The 27,613-nt window shown below is 46.8% G+C and overlaps 1 protein-coding gene across 1 annotated transcript; it reads left to right on the top strand.

Moving 5' to 3' along the window:
* Positions 1-78: 78 nt before the first annotated feature.
* LOC129383007 (uncharacterized) lies at positions 79-26,016 on the top strand. The gene is made up of 5 exons (XM_055067198.2): positions 79-289; positions 8,961-9,190; positions 14,514-14,643; positions 18,733-18,978; positions 25,723-26,016. The coding sequence occupies exons 1-5, from the start codon at positions 83-85 to the stop codon at positions 26,014-26,016; spliced, it is 1,107 nt and encodes a 368-aa protein (XP_054923173.1). The 5' UTR covers positions 79-82.
* Positions 26,017-27,613: the final 1,597 nt, after the last annotated feature.

Here is a 27,613-nt window from a genome sequence, read left to right as displayed (position 1 = left end):
ATGGCGTAACCCCTACAGCAAATTTGTGCCAATGTACAAGGAATCATCATCATTAACACCAAGAAGAACAACGGAGTTCGCCATGAAATCCGAGGACGGCGAGCACCAAGTACTCAGCCCATGGTCTTCCTCACCACGGGGACCCGCGGCGACTTCGGCGTCGCAGTCTACGTGGCGTCGCTGGGTGCGGCTGCTCGCCTCGTTTCGGCCGCGCACCCACGAGCCCACCACTATGACGGTCACCATGCCGGCCACGGTGGCCGCCATCATGGACAGCTCGTCCATACAGGTGCGGCCTTTGTTCTTGGCAGCGGGTCTGACCAGGGCCTGGATGCACTAAACGCCCGTTTCCGCGAAAACAGAAAATGAAATATCCACCTAAGAGCACAGACCGCAAAGCTCAAAATAGAATCTTTCCTTCCTCTGCATCTTCGATTCATGCGTAGCTTCTTGCTCAATCCCCACATGTAGACAAGAATTTTACTTTCTTCCATGTGTAATGAAGTTTACTTACACAAGCGGTAATAAATCTAACAGCAGCCTAGCCGCAGCGATCAGCACGAGGTCTGTTCTAAGCACTGCACGATCGTCGTCATCGTCTCTGCGATGCAACTGGAACCCCGAAGCGTGTCTGCTTCATTACATTGGCGCCGGGTTGAAAACAGAGCCATCCTGGCGACTCAGAGAGCAGACAAGGTGCGGGGCTCGTAATATGGCTTCAGGCGGTTAACATTCCCTGCCTCGCGACCCCGACAACGAAGTTCCGGCGATGGGGTGACTGGCTCAACGATATAGTTCACAGGTAAGGTGGCCTCGCTGATACCGTACGGACCGTGGTACCGTGCAAGTCGTTTAGAAGGAAGGCAAGGGGTGTGATTTGGTATCCAAAGTCAAACAATCGGACCGGCAGGGAAGCTGGGTGTCACCTGATGACTGTCACATCGTGTTTTCTGATGCCCTGTATCTTAGTCAGCGAGTAAGCCAGCTGGCGTGGATCTTCAGCCTATCGGGCAACATCTGGAATTGTAGCGCACTTAGACGCGTTAGCTCGGCAGAATATGGTGCGTTGATAAAGGCGTATTTCGGGACACAGCGACGAAAATAAGAACAGGTCTATGAAACTTCGCAGGATCTTGATAAGCGTGGGCTCCAGAAAATCTGCGACTGCGCTAAGCTTGTCGGGATCGGGAAGGATGCCGCCTTTCGAGACAACGTGAACCAAGAGAGTTAATTTTCGGGCAACGAAATGGCACTTCTTCAGGTTGAGCTGTAGGCGAGCTGAAGTGAGAGATGTTACGATGTCATGCCGATGGACGAGATGTGTCGCAAATTCCTTGAGAAAACAACTATGCCATCCATGTAATATAAACAAGTGTTCCACTTGTGGTCGCGAAGGGTGGTATCAGTCATGCGCTACACCGCAGCGGGCGCATTGCAGAGCACAAATGGCATAACGTTAAACTCGTACAGGCTATCTGGAGGGATGGAAGCTGTCTTTGGGTGGTCAGCCTCAGCCATGGGAACCTGCCAATAGCCAGAACGGAGATCTAAAGATGAGAAGTGTTGTGGACCTTGCAGACAATCAAGAGCGTCGTTGGTCCAAGGCAGTGGGTAAACGCTTTTTCTTGTATATTTGTTAATAATATATGGGGTTTTACGTGCCAAAACCACTTTCTGATTATGAGGCACGCCGTAGTGGGGGACTCCGGAAATTTCGACCACCTGGGGTTCTTTAACGTGCACCTAAATCTAAGTACACGGGTGTTTTCGCATTTCGCCCCCATCGAAATGCGGCCGCCGTGGCCGGGATTCGAACCCACGACCTCGTGCTCAGCAGCCCAACACCATAGCCACTGAGCAACCGCGGCGGGTAATGTATATTTGTTAAGGCGGTGTTAATCAATACAAAGTCGAATGGAGCCATCTTTCTTGAGCAGTAGAACGACAGGTAATGACCAAGGACTCTCAAAAGGTTGCATGAGGCTGCTCTGCAGCATGCCGTCCACTTCTTCCGTGATAACTCGGCGCTCCCCTGGTGAAACGCAATACGCACGCTATTGCAGGGGCATGTGAACCAGTGTCAATGACATGAGAGGCACTTATCGTGCGACCCAAGAATGGTGGATCGCAGTCGAATGAAGATACCAACTCGTTAAGGATGGAAAGAAGTTGGGTGCGATGTGATTGCGTAAGGTGGCATCGCCGCAGTCGAAAACTGCTGAAGGCGTTGTTGAGACAGAATTTATGGCGTAAAGATGTAAAGGGGTGGTGCCATCGTGAACGTCAAGATATTTAATACACGTGAAAGCTTACACATATTATAAGGTCTCACCTCACAGGATGATCACTGGGCACAGGTGCGGATTAGATATGGGTATCAAAGTGGATTCTGCCATAACAGTGAGGATGGCGAACGTAAAGATAAGATGCCATGGTGGAGTCTGGCATGGCAGTACACGATAATGTGACAAGCACAGACATCTCCAGAGGTAAATCAGTATCAGAATCAACGAAGACTTTGCAAACACCCAGATCACCTCCGTCCGCTGGTGAGTCGCATAACGTCGAAAGGGCCACTTGCGTGCGAGAACAATCGATGATTACACTATGACATGACGGGAAGTCTCACGCGAGGATGGGATCACGAGAACAGGATGGCAACAAATAAACTCGGTGATGCAGGAAACGTCTTCTATGACTACGTGAGTGATGCATACACCTGCAGGAGTAATGCGCTGCGTGCTAGCAGTGCAGAGTTCCATGCCAAAGAGGTGGGAAGTGACTTTTAGAGTGAACCTGTTAGAAGCTCCCTGGGTTTCTCTTGACGTGCGCAGCTTCGCCGAGCGGGTGTAGAACGCGGAGAGAGAGTGAAAGCAGAGAATTAAAATACCACTGCGCAGCATAGCGACGCGGCGAGGGTGGGTGGAGCCTAGCGGGGGAGACGGAGCGTCGCGCACGCGAGCGAGGAACGCGGCGCGGATGCAAGCCCTCTCCGGTGCCGCGCGACGCAGGGGGGTCTGGCGAGGGAGGAGGTGCATTCTTCCCCGGCGTATGCTAGGATACCTCGATGTCCTCCTCTCCCGCCGCCACGTAGAGTGGAGACAACGGCCGCGTCTACTAGAGCGTTCGCCACGCGAATCGCGGACGCCGTAGTAGACGCCTTTGGCGGACCCCGTATGGACGCGCTGCCGGCGCTCGTCGGTCTTGTGTGTGGATTGGCACTGCTTTACTGGCCTTCCCCCAGCTCCACTGGTCTCTGATGTTTGCGATAACAGATCCGCGCATGTTCTTTACCTGATTTTGTCACGCGATAGCATTAATTATCAACGCTGGACGAATTTAGCCAAGGGGATGTGCACGCTAACCTCGGCAGGAGCGAGGAAAGAAAGGGTTACCCTAAGCCGACTAACATACAGGGGCTAGCTGTGTCACGTTGGAAGTAATTCATTTTGATTAAATATGCTCCGTAGGTCAATACTGCCGCACAAGACAATATAATTTTGTTTTGCAACTAATTTTGTCCGTGCTTCCATCAGACGTTCCAGACGACATTTTACTGCAATGCCTTAGCGGCATTGCAGTAAAATAACTGATAACTAGCAGACGACACCACGAGCAACCCACATTGAGCGTGATGACGACTACTCCGCTGATTTCGCAGGGAATAGTGTCCTGGTACACTTCGGACATATTGGTCCGAGCAAACATGTAGAGTGACATTTTGAAAACTCCAGTAGAGGAGGTCGGCAGCCAGCTTCAAGTCGCCTCCAAGTAGCGAGCGCGCGCGCGGTGCGGCAGCGGAGTCCTCTCATTGACGTCATATGCGAGAAGGCGCCACTCAAAAATCTCCGGATTTGTACTTTTTCTCATCCCAAGTAACTCTGCGGAACTACGCAAATAGTGTGAGGGTAGTTTACTCTCAATCGTGACTCTTTCCAATTGCATTGTTCGGTGTGCGACGTTCTCGTATATTTCGTATATTTCTATTGAAAGTTGCAAGAGTGCTGATACGTCACATGACCTCTCCTGGGGTACGTCACGCCGCCGCAACGACGTCACAGCGTACTGTGCGCCGGCACACGCGCAGGGATCCTGATTGGGAAATCGAAGCCGCCGCCGTCTTTCTGCGTGGTACAGTAGCACATTACATGGGGTGGGTGGGCGCCACGTGAAGGCGCTTTTTTTTTCTCCTTTCCTTTTACGTTAACCTCCACAATTATTTTGTTAGCCAGATTAGCAGTATTTAGTGTCGGAGAACATCGGTGTGTGATAAACTTCATGATGGAAATCGGGTGACGCTGGAATTTTTTTGCTTGCGAACTTGAGCCACGTGGTGGTCTGTGATGGATTGCGCAATGAAGAATATCGCCTTTTGCATGGCAGTGTACCACGTTGGCTGTGGTGAGGGAAAGTGTGCGACGAAAAACAATTGCAATGACGGCTCATCTTTGCGTAGGGAAGCGGACGTTGTGCGTGCGTGTGCATGTGTGTGTGTGCGTGCTTGAGAGAGAGGTAGAGAGAAGAAAGAGACTGTCGACGCCTGTTGCGTGTAAGAGGCCACTCGTAGTCATCAGGCGCCGACAAAACTTCAGGGCACGTAATTTTTGAACAGGCAACAAAGAATGGGACGCGATGATTAGTTAGCGCATGTATGTCCGTTCCATCTGCGCTGTGCGCTGGAAAAAAAAAGAAAAAGATTTATTTGAGCATAATCTATCGACTGAAAGTTAAGACTACGAATGAGCTCGTAGCATGTTCTGATCACTGCCGAAGCTTCGTGTATAACCTCCACCACGGGGAATGCACAAAATACAAACAGCTGAAATTATCGCATTTTAGCGCAGATCCGATGGGTCTTAAGTCAATACGAACTTTCTTTTTTTCCCTTTCTTGTTTTACTCTACGGCACGAACTTTATGTTGGGATGAAGCACTAAACATACAAAAATTGGGTCCTTTAAAGTTGAAAGCAGCAAAGGGAGGCACCTGATAATCTGGAAGCATCGGCTACAGCGAAGGTGCTGCGCAGCGGATTGTGTGCACTTTTGCTTTGTACGTTCACATGACCATGGCTAACAAATAAAATTAAATTATAGTGTTTAACATCCCTAAGTTGCACAGCGGTTTATGGCGGACACTGTAAGGAAAGGCTCCGGATGAATTTTGACCATGTGAGGTCTCTTACCATGCTCCGAAAGCACAGTAACAAGTGTTTTTGCATTCATGCCTCGTCTGAATTCAGGCGCCGCCGTGATGGGTATGGTTCATAGTTTAGAAGTAGTTAACTCTGTAGCTCGCTTAAGACAACAGCGTAAATGGGGCGCAAATTAGTACCTTCATGACAATACAATAAATGTTTTTGGCCGAAGGCCAGTGATTAAGCGCAGTATCACTTCGGCACAATCAAAATGTGCATCTTCTGTGATGAAATGTTCCCTTTCGAATAGTATTAACTTTTTGTGGCTGTTTGTTCTACCGAAGAGGCGCATGCTTACGAAATCACTACATGCTAACTTAAGGGAACCGTGCACTCAACAACAACGCTACGTGGCTGTGTCGGTAAAGCAGGGACGATTATACTTTCTAAGCACAGTTCACAGACGCCATCACTTCAAAAAATAGCAATATGCCGAAATTACAATCGCGGCAGTGGATATACGATCTCTTGAGCAGCAAGAACATGTCGCATAACGTTTTTTGTCAGCCAGTGCCCACTTCGAAGGTGGGGGAAACGAGCGGAGGGGGGGGGGGGGGGCATTCGTTGTCACTTCGCGCTGTTTGCAAACAGCCAGATGTCTCTTCACACGTATTGTTTACGTACTGTCGTGATTTCACTGGGCGGCGTACTACATTTTGTTCACGAGCGCGAGCTTTGAGTTGTGGCCGCTGGTTGAAGAAAATGAATCCCTTCGCTTGCTTGACGATAAGTAGGTTCAGATGTGCCATTCCTTTTAAGGAAAACTTGAGGATATTATCCTGACTGGTAGCTAACCTCTGTCATCGAAAAGACACGTGCACAATCATTGCATTCTACTAGTGCTAACGTACGCGGCAGAACCTTGGAGGTTAATAAAGAAGCTCGAAGCCAAGTTAGGGACCACGCAAATAGCGATGGGACGAAAAATGCCAGGCGTGTCGTTAAGAGACAGGAAGAGAGCGGTGGGGATCAGGGAGCGAACCGCGATAGCCGACATGCTTGTTCACATTTCCACAAAAGAAGTGGAGTTGGGCAGGCCATGTAAGGACAGACTCCCGGTGGAAAACTGGAGTTGCAGAGTTGGTGCCAAGGGAAGGGAAGCGTAGTCAAATACCACAGAAAATTAGGGGGTGTGATGAAATTAAGAAAAAACATGAGCCAGACGAATTACCAGCGAAGCTGTTCAGCACTCAACACAGAGGTGACGCAGAATTTCGAACAAAGGTATCAACACATTTCTTCTCCTGATCGGTGGTCATCGCGACGATATGTACGCACACCCATTTTCATACCACCTGTGTGTGCGTATCATTAAACGCGTAAGCATGTCTGTGCCTACCCAAAGGGAAATTTCTCCCTCGCTTAAGACAATGGATGGCTCATGCCCTCTTAAGCAATGGCTCATATTCCCTCAGCAAGCAAAAAAATAATATCTACCTGAAAGTCTACAGATCCCGAAAATGGTGTCTATTTATAACTAATCTACTGAAAATGCATATTCAAGTAATGAGACGCGTAAGTTCTTGCATAAGATGAAGCGATTTTGCATTAAATTCGAGAGCTTAGTTTTTGCACAGGCAAATTTGTTGACTGACACGAAAAATCCACGAGACCCTCGACATAAACAGCTTCTCTGTAAAATTTCATGTGCAAGTACATAATCAGCTAGCACCAGACATGGGTAACTGGGCATCGATGGGGGAGGCCTCCGTCTTGCAATGTACATAAAAATTCACTGATGATGAGAGAATATTAGAAATGTCAAGCGCCGTGTAACGACTTGCAGTAGAGCGCAGACCGCCACCCTTGTAACGGCATGGCAAAACGAGACTGCTCCCTTCACAGCATAGCTGCAGGCATAGCCGCTGCTTGCAACCGTGTTCTGTGGTGTGCTGCCACTGCTGTTCGTTGCTATTTGCTAAACAAGAGATTCAGGGCAGAGTCGGCAAGAAGCTCGACCTATTTTCTGTCTTTTTTTTTTGCAATAGACATAGAACATTGGCGAATAATATGAAGTCCGCGTAAACAGTGGCCAACGCTGCCGACGTTGTCAATCTCATTGCCTCGTGCCTGTTTGTGCACTTGTGATTAGAGCAAATAGCACATAGCAAACTTCATAGCATAGAGTTTCATATCAGTATAACTAGAGGTAAAATCTGGCGCTGCGATCGTTCAACCATCATGGGAATGATGGGAAGTACAGGCTACGGATTGGCATTCTGTTGACTGGCGAACGAGTCTACAAGTATTTTTGGCAGTTTTGGTTTCGCTTCAACCGCAATTGCTATAACCTGTAGCGGGACAGTGCAACGGAAAGCTCTCTGCCTTTGTTCTGTTGCTCGAAGTGGCGATAGCGCGCTGGACCAGCGGCTGGGACGATGTCTGTGTGGCGGTGTGGTGTCGAAGCTCTGACGAGAAAGCGATGGCATCGTAAACATTGAAAGAACATGTTTCGACCGTTTGGACCTTGGTTTGTTATGTGTGTTATGTGTGTTAGGTTGGCGCTGTAGCGTTACGTGCTTTATGAAACTTCAGAATAGGAAAAAGAGGCACTACTGATACAAGACATAGACAGTTGTACAATTGTCGCTTGACAATCAAATTTTATTGAGGGTTTCATTGTGAATTACGTGTCTAGGTGCTGATTGAAATGCGTGTTTTAGGACTTTAAGAACACAAACTTACTTGTGGTAGGAAAGGTTGCTACTTCCTGGCTGTAGTCAGGTGTCGCAAAATGGGTGAAGTGCAAAGGCACGCCGTAATGCTTTGGAAGCCGTGCGTCAGCATAAAATTAAAATGAAGTATACTCATAGGTGGCCTCAAGCATCCCTGCTAGCAGTGCAGCAGATGTGCTTAAAAGTACTTGAAGACGTTCAGCAATGGTGACAGGCGACGTAGCCTTTCGAAAGAGCGAGAGAGTTCACAAATAAGTTCGTGTCGTCTGAGAGAAAAATCTCGCGATCGCAGCGAGCAGGCGTCGTAGTAGACGACACTTGTAGCATTCCTCTCAAAGGCGCACCACTTTCGCATAATAAAAATTTTTTATTCCCATAAATACTTGATGAGTTTACATATAAGTACATGCACGGTTCTTATTGCTGTTGTAAAAACAAATAAATAATTATACTCTGGCACATAATCGGGAACAGAATTGCACAACAATGCATACCCGGTGTGTCCTGGTGTAAATCAAAGCAAAACGTGCTTCAATCTCAGACATACAAAGTTTACTTACCGTGTTGTGCGTCATATAAGACACAGCAGAAATAAAATTCAATTTTACGAGATAATATTTGAGTATAGCTTCGTTTACTGCGCCTTCATCAAACGCAGCTGGTCTGAAGATCGAAGTCAATCCGAAGCCGAATCCGAAGCATGTACTTCCCATGATTCCCATGTAGGTTGAGGCACGCTCAAGAGAGCCCCCATAGGCACTACGCCACATTTCTCTCTTGGGTATTTATTTAGAAACGCTATGCTTCATAGCAAATAGTAATGAATAAGGTTCCGAATGTGAGTATCTCTGTTTGATTACCGATTACCTGTGGCATTTTATGTTGATGCGGAGTGTAGGCGTTTCACATTCATGTTGTGGACATTTCGTTCGAAGAGAAACAAACGCATTTGAATTGCGGTTTTCTTCACTGCAGCTTGCGTCTTAACACCAATGCGTGTGTGCGTGTGTCAGGGCAATGTATTACGATTGCGGTGATCATCAACTGCAATTGAATCGCCACACACCCTGTCATGCTGACGCAACGCAGCGCATCACGCTGATGCTGGGCTCCAGCCTCATGTGGACCATGCTGGCGGTGCTGGGCCGGCGCAGGCACTCGGTGGAGCACACGGCCCGCCTTCTCTTCTTCGTAAGCCTGGGCGCTTTCGTGGGCGTGCTCAGCTGCACCTTGCGTATGACGCGCCCCCACGGATCCATCGCCGTCAACGCTTCCGTGGTCGTGCGCGGCTTCACCACCGCCTTCGCGTTCGCTGCCAGGTACACTTGTGCATTCATTCTTCTGAGCACGGTTTTTAAGAGAAAGCTATAGCTCGCCGCCGAGGCCCATCCTGCCTCTTCGGAATTTGGTGAACGTAATGCGTAGAAACGCTTTATTGCACAACATCATGACTGACTTGGGTGAAATGTTCTCCATTCAGAGATAAAGTTAAATACTACTTATTGTAGCAAGCAATGTTTTCACTGAGACCCCTTAATTTTTGCAAGAATAGTCAGCCAATTTTAAGAAGTAAGTATGTAAGCATGCAGATATCAAATCCATAACTACACACTAAGAAAAAACATAAGTGGCAGTTTTCTAAATTGGATATATTATAGTAGATCAAGCGGAGAAAGTTCACACAATAATTTACAGCTTACGTCAATTTGTTACAATGTGTACGACATTTCTTCACAAAGTACCTATGTTTACCCACGTATTAGTTGATCCTCAGTATCGTATTTCAAAGGGATGTATATTACAAAAGCTTTGTTCTCTTTAGATGCATTACTACGTGTAGTCTCCAGAATTGCGATATTATTTTTCATTGCTCAGTATGGAGTTGTGAAACTGAGTTTCGTTTTTTGGTGTTTTGTGGTTTTCAATAACCTTTATTCAACAAGTTTACGGCCTAATGTTGAGGCCTAAATAACAATTCTGCTTTCAACAATCACTAAATTCTAACTTTTTTTTCCTTTTATTACACAGAGTTTCATCGCTATCAGTGCAGCGGTTGCCGAGAAAGAAAATTTATCCGTTCCCATGTGCACTAAACTCTCAGTTGTACGAACGTCGGTTTATCGAATATTTCAGAATAACGAACTTTTTAAAAATCCCCGGCAGTTTTCTTATAGATTCTATGGAAAAATGTTTCACTTAAACGAATTTCGGAAGAGTGAATATTTCAGTTTAACGAACTCGCTCTGAGGACCAAGGCTTATTTTTACGATCACTTCAACGAAGTTCTGCGCCCTGCACTGCAGGCGCGACCGATGCCCGCCCTCATCAAACCGCCGCTCCAACGGCAATGTAACGTCGCTGGCCCTACAGCGTCCCTAGGGCAAAGCAGCGGCGCGGAGAACGAACGGCAACGAGGCATAGCCTCCGAGATTACCTGCACAAAATGAGCAAGCATGTAATCTCGGAGGCCATGAACAAAGCAACATCGCTGGCGCTTACAACGCCGCCAGAGCAATCGGCGATCTATCACATCACAAACCACGTGGTGTGTGTTTTTTTTTTCTGACTGGCTAGTCGTGGCGTGGTCGTCCCGTCTCTTTCTTTCTAGTCTCGTCGGTTCCGCGTGAGCACACAAACGACCCACGTGGTGTGTTTTTCATCGGCTCCGTTCAGCCTTCCAGTTTTAAGTAACAACGGCAATTGACTTCTTGGACAGTTTTGTTACTTCCTGTGCATTAAAAGCACAAGTGCAGAAGATTACAGATATTTTTCTAAGTGAGAAAGGCAGCATTATAACTGTTATGAACCTTGTACTTGTTGATGTGTACAAATTCCATTTCACACATTTCTAACACTACGCATGCCATGTCTCTTGCTCCACGAATTGCACTTCAAGCTTTTGACTTTGTATGTCATGTCTTATGTTGGTCTAGTCAATATTCAGTTTAGCGAACTTTCAGTTAAGTGAACTATTTCCTTCGGTCCCTTGAAGTTCACTCAAGTGAGAGTTCACTGTATTTAGATAAAAGCCATTGAGCTAAAGCTTCCTTTCACAGCATGGAGTTAGCTTTGGACCAACTTTCGTTATGCCATAGAAATTTATACAAAGCGTTCATTCAGCACTAAGTTAACACACTTGGATGATAACTCTTGCACGGCTATTCAACAGTAAGCAATTTTAATATATCGCTGCAAAAATCTCGTCATTGGCTTTCAAAAGAGACCACTTTTGTCGCCTTCCATAACTTTTTGCAAAAGGTCTGGAGCTTGAAGTAAAACTGTTTGGCGAAGTTCGTTGCAAGATGAAGAATCTTTTGCAATCTGTAAAGGTGGTGATGATGCAGAAGATTAGCCAACAGTAGGTGGCCTTCTTAACTGAGAAAATGATCTTTCATTCCTACGCACAGCAGCAACAATCCTAGCGCTCGCAGACGTCCTGGAAGATATTGCTACCGGGATGTCGGCACAATTTGAACGATTCTAACCTCTAAAATATGGAACAGTTTCGCCATAAGGGCGAAGCAATGAACGCGATAGCAAACATGTTAGAATATTAAACGAAGTGTGAGACTCGTAGCGCTGGTGGCAGTATGAATTGCAGTAAACGCAGGCTGACTAAGTGGTATGAATTGAAGTAAACGTAGACTGACTAAGTAGTATGAATTTAAGTAAACGTAGGCTGACTAAGTAAAAACGAATTGTTGTGCTAGGGCTTCTCTGCTTGAATCCTGGCATCGGACAACTTCATGTATTTATTAATAAAAGCCAAAGTCTTCCTTAGCGACTTAACCACCACTTTTCCGTATCGTGTATATTTCAAACCTCTGCTGAGCCTATCCCGGAGGTTGTGCACAGCCGTGCTAATAAAATGATGTCACTTTCAGGTTTCACTTCTGTTATTGTTTTCGCTTTTATTATTGAAGAATGAGAAGATAAAAGGCACGCGCTGTGGCTGTTTTGTTTTATGACATTTGTTTTTCAGCTCCCATTCTCAAAGTTCTGAGGAATCATTCTGTCGCGAATGTAAAATCTAGCATAGTGATAGAATGGTAGGGCAGTATAACCCGCATATACCGCATGTCATGTAGCATGGCATCGCGTATAGCTTGCATATGCCTAAATATATACACAAGCTCACGGCAACAACAGTGGAAAACATTGGGTTGGAGTGTCCATATAATTGCTATGGCAATATAATAAAATGCAGGCGGGCTGGTTAATCAAAAACGACTTTCAGCAAAGAGTACTTTATTGACGCCGTTTATGCGAAAGGTCCCCTTTCTTTGATACACGAGACAGTGTGAACCACACTTTTCTAGAGTGGTCGAGCGGCCGGCTACGGACTGCGCCAGCGTCCGTAGCTGCTACCTCACTGTAGTGGCTTGTTTCCACATATGCTTTACCTATAGCAAATGGCTACAGCTTGCGGCACGACCATGCATGGCCTCATCGCAGCTTCGGCCTGTGCTTCTTTTTTTTCCAAAGGTGGCGGACAACTGTACCGTTTGACCACTCTTGAAAAGTGTGATTCAGACAGTATGTAACGTTACTTGACAGAAAAGGAAGTCCTGGATAAACAGGTCTTTTTGCATTTAAGTAATGACGAGATGTAGCGATGGCCACGGGGAACCCGCATTTTATCTGATGATTCCGTTTCGCAGCTCGTAACTTGTTAGTGCCACCGTACTAAGGTGTGTGGATAAAGGCTGCTACTTGTTTTGGTTGAAAATGAACCACTTATCCAGATGCGTCTGAACATATAGGACAAAAACAGAAAGGGACGCACAACCGCTAGCTCATTCCCTGAAATATACTGTAACACGTATGTTACATTTATTATGCGCTGCACGACCAACCTTACAGCACACAGAATAGTTCCAACTCTTGAAACGCTTTACTGCAGTTTATCGTGAAGCATGCAGGCGTATAGGCTGCATACTTATAGTGGCGCGTCCCATTGCATCAGCCCACATGTGCTGTGGTGCATCACGTGTTCTCACTGCTCTGTAACTGCAACGTGACCGCCGTCATGCAGGGGTCGAACATCAACCCGTTCTCAACCCAACACTCGTGAATTCAAAACGCACTGGGAACAGGTATTGTTGACCCGGAGATTCATTTGCCTCTTTCCCCGAGATTCTCGTCGGACACAGAATGTTGACCGACAAAGTACTGGCAATGAGTGTACCTGTGTGCTACACAATTAAGAAATGAATTACGGTACAGGGTAATCATTTCTCAGTTTTATGGATTAAAAAAAAATGCTTGTTGCAGATAACATAATTCTAGTCCTTAAGCTGGATTATTCAGAGAGGCTCACATTACTGGCACGAGAAGTCAAAACACATATTCTACTAACTACTAAAAGCTGTCATATTAACTTCTAAATAATTAGTTATGGCACACATTGTGCCATAAATAATTGCCAGATTGTAGCTGATGAGATTGCGAGGCGTATCAACTTGAAATTAAATTCCAGAACGACACCAGTTTGGGAGAAATGCGCCATCATACTCTATGTAAATAGACTGTTGTTATATTAACTTTTTTAACAAAACGCTCTCTTATGCATTGAAGTACAAAATTAACTGGAAATCCCATTTATTTGGTCCCACACTTCGGTAAATAATGTCACAAAACTGCTGTCATCCTAGATATTCATTTGAAGTGGATGAATCTTGCGAGCTCACCGGCTACAAGTCGTAAATAGCGACATTTGTCGTCGTGAAGTAATCAATTAAGAAGTAAATTAGTCAATTACTGTTCATTAGTAGTGTACGTGTGTTGATTTCTCGCGCCAGCAATGTCCGCCTCTTGGAATAATCCTGCTTGACAACAAGAAGTCGGCTTTCTGCCATGGGCGATTTTTTAAAAATTTCGTAAAGCTTGAATACGACTACCCCGCATAAATACTGAGCATATCATGGGCTCACAAGTGCCTCTAGAGAACGATGTCTTTGTTATCAAGCTAAGTGTCTATCTGACTGAAAAAGAAAGCTCATGCTCATCATCAGCTCCTTTGATTTTCATAAATTTCCTACATTTCAGTTACCCCATGCTTGGGCCATTGTGGTACGTGCCACTGTGTATGTTTCCACTTCATGTCCGATTCCCTACTATTGGTACGCATGCCACTGTGACCCAAGGTGCATGAAATGCCTAAATGTGTTTAGGTACCGATCTTAATCCTTTCCCCGACGAGCATCACCCATTGCCTTCATTCTCGTGGCCTCGCTGCGTGCAAGTCTCACATTGCGCGTAGCGCTGATTTGGCGTTTGCTTTCCGCCACAGATTGGAAGCGGTGCGCTGCCTAAACACAAGCTTGCACCATATTAGTGTGAGCGTTGTGGCCTCTGCAGTGCATAAATGTAAACATTGCATGATATCACACTGCATGAAATTTTAAGTTGCATGCCATAAAAGCAATGCGCGTGTCGCAATTATTTAGCATTACATTTATTTACCGCCTCACTAAGGCTGAAGCTTCCCATGCGCGTTTCGACATGTGCATTGTAGCTTAATATTTTTTTTAAGAGGAACAATCTTATTTGTGGTTGAAAACGCAGCCTTCCAAGGATCTGTTCGCCATATTTAAAGCAGCTGTTTCCACTTAAACCCAAAGGCTGCGTTCATTCTCGCAGGTTCATGTCCTTGATACATCTCCGCATCGTAGACTCTGCGGCGCTGACAAGCATGGCACCCGTTCTGGCAGGCCTACCCACCATGGCGGGGTCAACGACACGGAGACCTGTATGGTTCGTCTTCTCGCTGGTGAGTAACGCACGCTTGCGATGTTGGGCGTTAACTCTGGCTTTCCTACTTAAGCGCATGCAAAACGTCTAAATCTTAGGGCCTTCATTAAATTGTTGCCTGACTTGCACAAGCTACGACTACTTACATAATGTATGTACACTTAAAGGTCGAGTGTATGGACAATTTAATAGTTCGTACATGGAGTGACTACGTGCTCATTTTTACCTTTGTGACAGCCATCGTTCCTCTCGTCAATTTTGTTTGTTGTGTAGCAGTGTTATTGGGCAACCGCTGAAACGATTTCAATGGAACTTATTACATTTAAAAGGAAAGTAGTCAGCGGTCAGAGTATACATTCTATATTGTTCATTAATTGTTACCACATTCTCAGTGGAAGATGAGCAGAAACAAATTTTAATTACCATGCTTACCAACACGGCACGCCTGTACGAAAACAGCCTTCGCAACTTCGTGAAATCCTCTATGAAAGCGTTTAAAGGTACGAATTCAATATATTCGGATTCCGTAACGTCATTGCTTTCTACATTACTTTTGAAAAAGTGACATTCACGAATTATTTTATGAAACTGACTGGTGGCAAAATTTGCCAATATTGTCCACTGTACACGTCACAGTAGACGTGGTTTAAAAAACTGAGACTTTAGGTTTTTATGTGCAGACACAAGTCTTTAAAGTTCACTTCCTGTCTTTTTTTTATTCTTGTCATATTTTGTGAATGCTCTGAAGGCCTAAAGAAGAGTCTGCTCCTAAGAGTCGCAATTTCACGCTTGAATAATTTTAAGTTCACCAAATTTGATCCAAATTGATTCCAGGATGAGCACATCAGAGCGATTCTGCATTCTACATGTATATCAAGCACTGATAGGAAGCCTTCCTAACCGTTTAGGTTGCCCTAGACAAGATGGCCGATCTCACCACTGCACCTCCATTCAAGCTGACCGCTGTGTGCAGACATCAAGGATGGAATAAGGAAAAAAATGCATAAAATCTACTAGAGTTGCCTAAGTATGCGTAAGCGTACTTCAAGTGTTGTCGTTATGTTACATTCTACATGTTGGAGCACAGGCCGCCGTATGACAACCTGCTGAGCCAACAATCTGGTGACCCTTATCATAGCCCTTCATGGCGCCATAAATTTTCGTACTCCATTAGAATTGACCAGTGTTGTCCGCTCAAAAGATGTCACCCACACAAAAGAGTATTCGTACGCTTTCCCTTACCGCAATTCGCTACAAGAGGACTCATGCTAGGATTATTCGCTCCGTTCACAAGATGTATTTTCTTCGCTGCATCACGCTTGTCCGAACAGTCCACGTCATTTTCGTATTAATTGTGGTACATGATTTTATTTGCCAGATATTTTTGCTATGTCCTTGTATTAACATCAGACTCCGTATCATAGACACGTTGCCGTCCGTCGTACGCATACCTTTGTCCACACCTTAAGCTCCAGGGTCAGCAAAGCCAGGAGCCCAAACGCTGCGCCACTTCAACTTAGTGCTTAATTGAAACTATGAGTAAGATAATAAAAACGCTGAGGCTCACAGCAAGCAATACAACAACGCATTGCCCAACAGGAAAAATATTTGATAATTAGCAATGTTTAGGCGTTTCCGCGTTTATTCGTCGTGAATGGAGAAGTGCAGCTTCGAAGGCGTATCGAAAAATAATGATTCATAGCCATATGACCGAGGAAAGTCCAATGTAGAAAAAAAATGATGAAAATGCTGAAAACACATCAATTAAAAAACTTGATGTTTGTCAGTGACGGACACCGCACTGCTACCCCATAAAGTGTTATGAAGAGTGTGAAAAATCCGGCTATTGCGCAAATACAGCAACAGATAGAGAACATCAGAGATTAAGCAGAACTTCGGCGCACACCCTTAATGTTACGGCTTCAGCAGCAGCGCACGCCGCATACACTTGTCCCCCGTTCGCTTCCGGCGCGAAATTCGTCGTAGGGGTACATAAGCCGGTTGGTCGTTCTGTGCACAAGCGAACACAGCGAAGATGTCCAAGTCCCGAGAAAGACAGAAAAAAAATATTTATCGACTGGCAATCACACAAAGATTAAAAGAAACAAAAAAACAAAAACACTAACACACCTGCACCTAATCTAGATCAATGATGAATACAAAAGAAATAGAACGAACAGTTAACAGTAAATATAGAAATTAACACTCCACAAAACACACTTAACGTTGGTCAACTAAACAGAGTTCAAAACAAAACAAATGATGGCATACGCTTGGCCGGGCAGCAGCAGCATGTCTATCAAGCGCGTAGTCGACGGCAGAGCTTTCCCGATGAACGCTGGCAAGCCGATCTCGTTTTACGGTGGATGCGATTGCTGGGCTGGGTTTCCCGGGAGTCTAGGTCTGACGTTTTCCCTCAAGCAGGTTGAGCTAACTTGAGGGGAACTACAGTGAGCTTGCATGCAGACGTTGGTTTGTCGTCTCCTACGTCAACTCTCGCAGTTAAGAGCGGCTAGGCGGCACCGGCAATACTCGACGGCACTAGCTCCTTGACGCTATTCAACATATTGTAGGCTCAGCTTCTAGACTGCTTACCTCAGTCTAAAACTTACGATTATATAACTTCTCCTTTCCCTAGTTCCATGTGTTGGGCAACGGCAGATATTGGTGACGATCCAATCAAATTCACCCAGTTGGATCCCGGCTCCTGCCAAGGTGTCGGCCGCGCCCCTTTTAATTAGGGGTAAGGGAACGGGTGATTCCCCGGGGCATTTTGAGGTCCCGCACTCGTATTGCACCACACACGCACACCCTTGAGTCCGTGGCGGGCCTCTATTGTTCGTTCACAAACACAGGAGAAACGACGGCGTCCGGCCATACCGCGCTGTCGGCACACATACACTGTCAGCACTGCGTGGACACAGGATTGCACAGACACACCGCATATTTCGGGGTATTTGCACCCCCGCCGTCTTAGTAAGCTTCTCAATGCGGGGCAGAGAATACACAGGGGTTTCTACAAAAACCTCTCTGGGTGTCACGGTCGCTACGACGACAAAAAGATAATAATCTATAAACCTGCCTTCGACTTCTTTCGGCCCCAGTGGCCCGAGTGGCCGGCAATACCCTTCTTCATCGCAGGTCCCCATTTCCACAACCATTTGGCACCCGTTGATCGGTGCTTCGCCGAATAGAATAATGCTGCACTGTGACATACACTTAAGCCCAAAAACTACTCAATGCACTTTGATATGACAAAGGAGAGCGCGCTACAAAGATGAAAGCACGCGCAATCCCCAGCTATCAATTGTGGCCTCTGGCCGATCAGCTGCAACAGCAGGTTCCACCGCTTAACCGCGTCACATCAAGCGGCCCATAGAAACATAAATATGTTCGTAAGACTGCTGCCCGCCTATCGCAGGAATTCCTTCTTACGTCGGCAACTGCGCCGGCTGCTTAGTTTTGTCAATCGACTTACTGTTACTATTGGGGTAAGCATTGAAGTTCGCACCCGTGCTACCATCACATACACGGTTCTTGTCGACTACAGCGCAAATTCCTTGCTGCAGTGCGCATCGCAAGCTTTTTGATCGAACTAACGGCTTTTGCGTTAATTTGCGAATACGCTTTTTTCGTAAGATTTTTCTAGCACCAAAACTTGCTGGCAAGATCGTTTGGTCAACGGGGCCCCTTATTATGCCATATTGTTTTCTTATGATCTCAAATAGGATATAAGTACTTTTAACGACAAAAAATCGAAGTAACTGATAATCAGGCTGCGCTATAGAAGTGACATCATCAGGTATAAAGTGCTTCAAAAAGCGTGGCCACCGTTTCGATAGGGGGACCTATATCTACTTCGTGAAGGATTATTATAAGAATGGCAGTGAGACATAGACACGGACAAGTAATAGGGGATTATCCGTTCTATTATCTGTTCTTTCTAATAGCGGGTACTCTTTTATGCATGACAATATTTACCTCACGTTACGTGTACTTTGTTTATGCTTGTCTATTGCCGTATTTTCTGTTGTCCTGCTGCCGCACTTATAGCACAGCAAAGTACCACAAACGGCTGACTAAGCTTGGCCGCTCTTAACCCCTGCAGACGTGCCTGGTAACGGCCATGGGGCTACTGTTGTACCAGGACGAAGGGATGGGTTCGCAGAGACTGCAGAGCTTCGGGTGGGCCTTCCTGTCTGCCTGCCTGGTCGCTGGCCAAGAGTTTTTCGCGCACACCACGAAGGATATCCCCCAGGGGGTGCTGCTGCTCCACTCGTCCTTCACATCGCTCCTCTTCTCAACCCTGCTCGCCGGCAACGTGCTCGAAAGCCCCAAGGCGCTGCTGACCAAGGTAACCGGGCCCTTGCGTCGACTCCCACTCGTATCGCTTTCATTTGCTTGGAAGCTCAACCCACCCGCCGCTCTGGCTGAGCATACATGGCGTTCTGGCGTGGAACACGAGGTGGCGTGTGCAAGTGTGGCATTCACGACGTCCGCATCCCAATGACTGCGTAATGCAAGAACGCTCATGCGCCTTCCTATGCATTGCAGGTTAGAGGCTAACTGCAACAAACCTGTACTTCGACTTAATGACTAGTAGACATTATTTAAGCAACCTTGACAAGGTTGCAGGGCTGGTAATTCTGCAGTTTTCCCATCGCCCGCCTTTATGTATGAATTAAGTAGATGATCGTGCCCCTGTTGCTTAGTGCATATGACGGAAATCTCTGACCACGACTTCTGAGCGGAAGGAGATATATCCAAACGAATCTTAAACCTTTCGTCGGCGTTATTTTTGCGTCATCAAACACATTAAGAGAGTTTGTGTGTTGTGAGCGAGGCATAAGGTGGTTAGATCTTCCGTCACAAAACAGTGAACCGATCCCCGAGACTTATATATATCTACCCACTACTGGGAACTCGTCCAGCCTTTGGACTCCACAGAAATAAGTCCAATTCTAATCCTTTCCCATACTCTATCAATCACAATGCGCTGTTTTCGGTGTTAAAAAACTGCTCGGCCCCACTAAACGCAGGGGTAATGAGTGCAGCTGCGACGCACCGATAACTGAATGCAGCTACCGTAAAACGTAAAGCACTTTGAAGCTGTTATAATCATGAGGTGATGCGAGCAATTGGGGAAAGAAAACAATGGTGCCAGCGCTAAAATTCACAGAATGTATTCCTAAAATCAAAGACCTTATCGGGGGTGGAATATAAGGAAAGGTCGGCGGTATCGGAGTCCCATGGTAAAACCACAAATGTGGCACTGCAGGGTGATATAAATAAGGCCTCATTTGAACTCAGAGAAGTACAGAGCGAAATTACGTTCGATGAAATAGACAGAATACGCATGAAAATAATGCGGTGGCTGAGGTGCGCCTTTCTTCGCACCACAAAATCGTGCATGCAAATGGTGGAAGAGGTGAAGAATGTTGGCAAACAAGCACAGGCTAATGGAAATCTGATAAAATCACGCAGTCAGCAAAATGAAAGTCAGATAAACAGAGACGGTGGCGAGGGTGCAACGGATGGGAAGGAAGTACATGCAAATTTACAAATAAAACAAGTTTCGCCCGTTACAATTGCGCCGACTGCTCCCCCAGCACGCAAATTCAAATTTCGTTTATCGCCTCTTCTCTCATCGGTCCGACCTCGCGCTCGCTTGCCTTGCAGCACGTGTTATACCGGTGGTTGTGTTGCCACGATGCCAATTCGTACACGGTATTTTTGTGTTGTGAAGTGCCACAACAGCCTCTCAAACACGAGCCGCTGAGTCAAACTCGTCAGGCTGAACTACGTGTTTCAGGGGAAACTCAGAGACGATTGAGGCAGGCGTTGCGAGCCGTGCAACAGTAAAATCGAGCTCTTTTCTGTTCGCATGCCTTCTTTTTATCCATGTGGTGCGTTAAATTGAGTGGCCATTACATATACAGCGATAAACCTTAGTGAGGTTTCTACTTGCGGGCGCACTCGCTCTATGCTGGCCGCTTTCAGGAAGAAGCCTGCTGCCGGTCTTGCTGATGAGAAACATTGTCATCACTGAGTGCACAATATGGACTTTTGGAAACGCTGTATGCAATAGCGTGTTCTGGCAGCAACTAAAAAGGCAAATCTCAAGGACGTTCTCTAGGAATTCCACCCGCAGTCCGCAAGTGTCTCAGGCGGGCGGGCGTCGAACCGACAGTAGTACCACTTTTCACAATTGGTAATTATGCACTGTTTGTCATTAAACACTTTAATTAACCTATTTTATAAGCCATTGCGAGATTTTGCTCTAGCATTTGACGGTAACTGTCGCCAAAACAAGGATCATTTCTCTTTCTTTTAAATGTGGCCTTCATCTATGTGATGTTAAGTGTTTTTGAGATGTGCGCAAGACTCCGACAACGAGCTGCATAACGTTTGCTTTTTCTAAAACGCGCAATGACGTCACAATCGTAAACAGAAATGCATGTGATGCACATTCCTTTTTAAAGTACTTTCGCGCGGTGAAACGTGCGGTCACTAGTCTATCAAGCCATTGAAATCGGTTGCACAAAACATGGCGCGTATGTATTGAGGAAAACTAGCAGAAAAAAAAAGGATATAATTTGTATACAAACGCTCCTACCGAAAACTGAATGGCACTCAGCGCCACAGGATTTCGTTAGCAGGCTTCACATTCTAAACAAATAAACAGTACTTGCTTTTGTTTCGCACGTTTCTAAGCGCAGTGGCTTCCTTTGAATTTCTATCGGAAAGACAAACAGTAGACCTTTTTCATTCACGCATCTCTAAGCACGGTGGCTTCTGTTGCATTGAACTGGCGCATTCCTAAAACTCAATGTTTCAAAATGTCTTGCGGATTATGTGTGAAACGTATTTGGCATTTGAAAAGGCGTTTTATGTCAACATTTTGTTTCACGCTCTAGATGACAGGTACAGCAGACGCTCACCTTTATTGATATTCCGCCCCCTTCGCCCCCCAAAATAAAGAAAAGGTATTCTGCGTGGGACAGCTTCTGGAGAATGGCACTGCCGTGCACATATTGCCGTTCCCAAACCAGTTGACACGCTGCCGGTACGAAAATGTATTGCTCAGCGCGTTCCGTAAATAGAGAGGTTTAGCTTTGTCCGGTATTCCTGTAAAACGCAGGTGGACGGGGCGTCGGGGCGTTGGAGCGGAGGCGTAAACGTGAGCGGTCTGCACGGCCACCTGGTGGCGCAGTGCTCAAGCAGACAGAAACAGCTAATATTGCAGTAACCCAGTGTATTTTACTTTGTTGCGGGTGTAAATTTTTGGCAGCAACGCGATTGCGCCTGCGTTTTACTGGAATACCAGACAAGCTAAACCTCTCTAATGCTTCGTTGCGCGCCACCGGCACTCGCTCGCGCGAGCCTTCTCGTAAGGCTGCCCCGACCGGCTGTAAACACAAATAAAAAAAAAACTACGGAAAGCTAATTGATCTATTACAACGGATTAGCAGCGGTATTCCACACTTAGAACAAAAGCTTTATCCATTCAATACTGAGCCTATATAAAGGCGAGTTTGGCGCAACTGCAGACAAAAACCTAAAACTATTTCTAAGTGCCGACGCGACAACTGGAACAAGTCTGTCTATTCTCCACAGTGTTGTATCTGATGTCTGAAACAGAGCATAGAGAGAGAGCAGAGGCGCTGCCGTCCAACATACAGCACGAGGGCCACCAGCAACGAACGACAGAACATGTGCACGCGCTGCCGTTCCACAACACCGCGAGTGCCAGTAGCAGCTTGAGAGAAAGCAGGCACCCTGCGGTTCAACATACAGTGCGGCGGCCACGAGCAATAACCACGAGCATCGAGAGACAGCACGCATGCCACCGTTCAACAACAGCGTGCGGTGCACGGGCAACTAGAGAGAGAGTAGGCGCATTGCTGTTCAACATAGAGCGAGGGCCACGAGCAATGAGCTCGAGCAACGAGACACCGCAGGTGCGCTGCTGTTCAACAACGCGTGCGCCACGAGCAACTAAACAGAGGGCAACGAGGGCGAATAACTAGAGACAGAGCAGGGGCCCTGCCGTTTAACATATAGCGCGAACACCGCAAGCAACTTCAGAGAAAGCAGGCGCACTGCGGTTCAACATACAGCACAAGGGCCACTAGCAACAATCCGAAGGAATGAGAGAGAATATGTGCCGTGCCGTTCATTGTGCAAGCGCCACGAGCAACTAGACAGAAAGAGAAACATGGGACAACACAACGCACGCATTGCAGTTTAACATCGCGAACGCATCGAGCAACTATGGAGAGTGCAGGCGCGCTGCTGTTGAACATACCTCGCGAGGGCCACGAGCAACAACAGGGTACGCGCGCTGCATTTAAATAGCAGTGCAGGTAATATGATCAACTAGAGCGAGAGCAGGGGAGGTATTCTGTAAGAGTCCACCTAGGGGACATGTCCATTTCATCTGCTGTTGAAGTGCTGATTGGCTGTGGCGCCTGGTTGCTGCGGACGTGCAGCCCAGCCCAGCCAATCAGAACATAAACTGCAGACAAAATGGACATGTCCACTAAGTGGACTTTTATAGAATACTTTCCCAAGTGCACTACCACTCAACATGCAATCCGAGTGCCACGAGCAACTTGAGAGAGAGAAGCTGCGCCACCGCTCAACATGCACACGAGGGCCACGATGAACTAGTGAGAGAGAAGAGGTGCGCTACCGCTCAACATGGAAGACGAGGGCCGCCATCAACTAGAGAGAGAGCAGGTACGCCATCGTTTAACGTGCAACGCGAGTGTCGCGATCAATCAGGGAGAGAGAGAAAGAGCAGGTGCGCTACCGCTCAACATGCAACACGAGGGCCACGATCAACTAAAGACAGCAGATGCGCCCCCGCTCAACATGCCCCGCGACCGCCACGATCAACTAGAGAGCGAGAGAGAGGGCAGGTACGCTACCGCTCAACATGCAACACGAGGGCCACGATCAACTAGAGAGAGATAGCAGGTGCGCTGCCGCTCAACATGGAACACGAGGGCCACGATCAATTAGAGAGAGCAGGCGTGCTACTGCTCAACATGCAACGCATGGGTCACGATCAACTAGAGAGAAAGAGAGCAGGTGCGCTACCACTCGGTATGCAACCTGAGGGCCACGATCAACTAGAGAGAGACCAGTTGCGCCACTGCTCAACATGGAACGCGAGGGCCACAAGGCCACGATTAACTAGAGAGAGAGAACCGGTGCGCCACAACTCAACATGCAATACAAGGGCTACAATCAGCTAGAAAGAGAGCGCAAGCACGCTCACGTTCAGCATAGAACGCGAAAGCCACAAGCAACAAGCACGAGCAACGCAAGAGAGCACTGTGCTGCCGTTTAACAGGGCGAGTGCCACGACCAACCAACAAGAGCGCAAGCGCCATGAGCAACTAGAGAGAGAGCAGGTGCGCTGCCGTTCAACATACAGCGCGAGGGCCACTAGCTACGAGGAAGAGGATGCGCGCTGACGTTCAACATCGCGAGCGCCACGAGAAACTATGGAGAGCGCAGGCGCGCTACCGTTCAACCTACAGCATGAAGGCCATGAGCATCGACCCTGAGCAACTAGGTTTTGGAGTCTATAGTTGTGTGTAGTGGCATGTGGCGTCCTGCATTGTTGCACATCTCTATTTCTGCACATTTTTTGCTTCTACTTCGACCTGTAAAAATCATTCCCGCGTTACCACTTTGCCATTCACGAATAGCGTGATGACTGGCGTGGTTTTTCACAGAGCCATGCATATAGACAAAGGATCGCCGTTCTGGTAAGCTCATGACCATTCCTTTGAATTTATCATTTACTTGACTGTTGACAGCATTAGTATTTTAGCTCTATGTGATGGTACCGATATTATTATGCTATTTTGCTAATCTTTGCTATTTTTATAGGTATAGAGAGTTTTGGGATTCTAGGAATAAATAATTCGCAGCTTCGCCCGAAATTCAAGGCATCGACTGTGAAATCAAATAAGTGGAGAGCCATGCGAAGTGAAGCTATTAGTTTTATCGGACGTGAAAGCGGTAAACGTAGACATACTAACTAAATTTGCAAACATTGTATCATCCTCGCACAAGCAAACATGAAGACGTCTCACCAAATGACCGCGTAAACTCTGTCAAAACGCTACAGTGAGGAAACGCCGCAGCTGCAGCGAGCGAATTAACCTTCGTGCTGCCTCTCGCATTAACGCGAAAACGCCGCGAAAACATAGTGCAGCCCGGACGCTGTACACCTCGCAGATGACTTTCAAGGTAAAGCGGACCCGCCGGGCGCGCGCGGCCCCCCGGGCCGCCCAGAGTAGAACTCGCTCCCACTCTCTACACCCCTCGAAGCCTTGCGCGCGACAGATTGAGGCGCGCTTCCTCACCGCTTTCGTCCGCTGCGTGCGCGAGACTGAGGCGATCGCCGGCTCAACCTCGCGCGCTTTCACTCGCACATACAGCATACGGCGCGCGGCGACGATTTTATCGCCCTAAGACTTGATACGGAGCCCTACGGCGGCGCCGACGGTGACTGCAGAAATGCGCCTGGAGTGTCCCTATATTTGCTATCGCAATGAAGCCAGAATATTATAACTTACTGCAACTAACACAGTCCATGCATTGTAGCTGCAATGGTTTGTCGACTGAAATAAAATTGTCTCCGACATCTAAGTTCCAGATATGACTATCGCATATTCATGGCTAAAACTAGCCTCTGTTGCACAAGGCCAAAAACATTACTTCTTTTCATTCTAAGCTCGTAACGTGCAGTGAAACATCGCCGGGATTACCTTATAGTGACCACGTGCGGTAAGACGCTTAGAATTATATAGTCAAAAGTACAGTCGATGGCTTTTTTCACCATGGATAGTTCGACAGTATCTCAAATATCGATAGCACTATCGACAATTTTCCATCACTGCTCTGGACAAGGGCGTTTCTTAATTCAATCTTTATAAGAATGCATCTTCAGTTACTGCGAATTAGGTCGGCGGGTCCTGTGCTTTGGCCACCGAGGTCATCAGCGCCTGTGAAAATTAAAATTTCGGTAGCCACGTTGTGGCATAGTGCACAACACTGGTGCGAACTGTGCGCCCAGGTCGACATGGGTGAGATGAGCATGGCCAGCCAGACGGCGTTCGCCTACGTCTTCTTCGTGTCCAAGGCGCGCGAGACGGACCAGGGACTGGCGAACATGTACAAGTACGCCATGGACGTGCTCATGGCGTGCGCTCTCACGTGGACGTTCCTGCCCGAGGATGCCGTGCCAACCGCCAGCTACGGAGCGGCCGTTTTCGTTCTTTGCGCCGTCGTGACGGCCGAGGTGCAGCGGCTGCACCACATGCCCCGACCAGCGCCAGGAGGCAGGGTCCGCATGCGCTTCTTCATGTGAAGCCCGCAGCTTCACTCCGATTGCTCTCTGTATTGTCAAGCATTAATTACCAATATCGTCTCGTCTTTACCAAGACGAGACGATATCGTCAATATCGTCTCGTCTTTGTCAAGCATTAATTACCAATATCGTGTCGTCTACTACGCAGTAGCTATTTAAGATTCTACTGCGTTTATGATCGTCCCAGGTCAAAAAGATTTAACGTTTCATTACCGTAGTGAAAATATCATTGCTTTTTACCATAGACCGCATGCCATAGACACAGCAGTGTACGATTGTATAACAGGTATTCATTGATGACGTCACAATTATTTGTTTCTCTCGCTTTCGCACTCTCAGTACCTATGTAGAATCCAGCAATCAGCATTTCGTAAGTTCGCGTCCAGTGGCCGTCGTCGAAATCGTGCCGTCACCGTTCCACGATAGTTGTCACTGTCGTCTCACTGCTGTCGTCGCTGACAGGTTCGCCTAAGCCAAATAGCAGCTCGCCTTACACAAACGCGTTGTTCTACCTGGCGGCACTGCGTAACCTCGAACAATGCCAGGTAGCCACCTATCTGCAAACTGCTTAGCATAACATCGATACCCAGAGTGCGTGGGCCCTTGTTCCTGCACATCATGTTTGTCTTTCTTGCTTTCTGGAGACACGATCTTCTGTGGCGAGATCTCCTGAGGCAATTTGAGGCTTTCTATATTGCATGTAGGAGAAGGAAAAGCCTCCAAAATGAAACTGGGAACGAAACATACTCACCAATTTATTGTAGGGCTACGTATTCAGCCGTAATGTGGAGTCATTACGGAAACAAGATCAAAATTTAACACAGATGCTCTCGTTCAAACTGGGCGTGCCTGAAAGCTGAACCGAAAGTGTGGCTTTATTTAATAAAAAATGCGCGCCGATCCTGGACACAATGCAGCCTAAAAATGTGGGCCGATTTCGCGAGGTAGTGCAGTCTAAAAAGAAAACTCAACGTGAAGGAAAATAAAGCGTAACATGTTCTATGTAAGAGTAAGATGGCAAGAAAGAAAAACAAGGTCTTATGGGGGAGCCTCTGTTCGCACCCGAATAACAGACATGGAAAAACTTGGAACAACAGACCACATGGACAGTGGCAGCAGCCACGATGCACGGTGAACTCTTATTGCTTGAATAAAGAAGCATTGTGTTTTCGACGTTTTCTTTCTTACGTTTTTTTCTTATTGAGAACAAATGGTGATTCATGAATTCAGGAGACCTGTACAGTTCCAAGGCGCGTGCTGCAATCGAGGTATTGTTTGGTAAGTGTACGCCGATCTACACTAAATTACAATTTTTATAGACAACTTCTTTTTCACTGCCCTTATGAAAATGAACCATGAGTTTCTGTCGAGAACATTATGTGTTCCTAATGTAACATCAGACATTCATAAGAAATGCATCGTCTAATGTTTTTTGGCATCGCAAGTACACCAGAGACTCAAATGACAAAGCACCTTATGATTTCTGATGAGAAGAGTATACAGCTTTTTTGTGTTATTTGTAATGTCAAAGTACATCATATATGAATGTGTACGATGCCAAGTCGTGAAAAATTCTTTGTAATGCGATAGCATTAAA

This window comes from Dermacentor andersoni, chromosome 3 (assembly GCF_023375885.2).
Source record: "Dermacentor andersoni chromosome 3, qqDerAnde1_hic_scaffold, whole genome shotgun sequence".
In the NCBI taxonomy this organism is placed as follows: Eukaryota; Metazoa; Arthropoda; class Arachnida; order Ixodida; family Ixodidae; genus Dermacentor; species Dermacentor andersoni.
This window is presented reverse-complemented; position numbering and strand designations above follow the sequence as displayed.

What these genes read in the sequence shown, in the direction of transcription:
- LOC129383007 (XM_055067198.2), top strand. Translation starts at nt 83, where the DNA reads ATGAAATCCGAGGACGGCGAGCACCAAGTACTCAGCCCATGGTCTTCC. An exon ending in GCCTTCGCGTTCGCTGCCAG is followed by an intron (nt 9,191 to 14,513) that starts GTACACTTGTGC and finishes TCATTCTCGCAG; the next exon opens with GTTCATGTCCTTGATACATC. An exon ending in TATGGTTCGTCTTCTCGCTG is followed by an intron (nt 14,644 to 18,732) that starts GTGAGTAACGCA and finishes TAACCCCTGCAG; the next exon opens with ACGTGCCTGGTAACGGCCAT.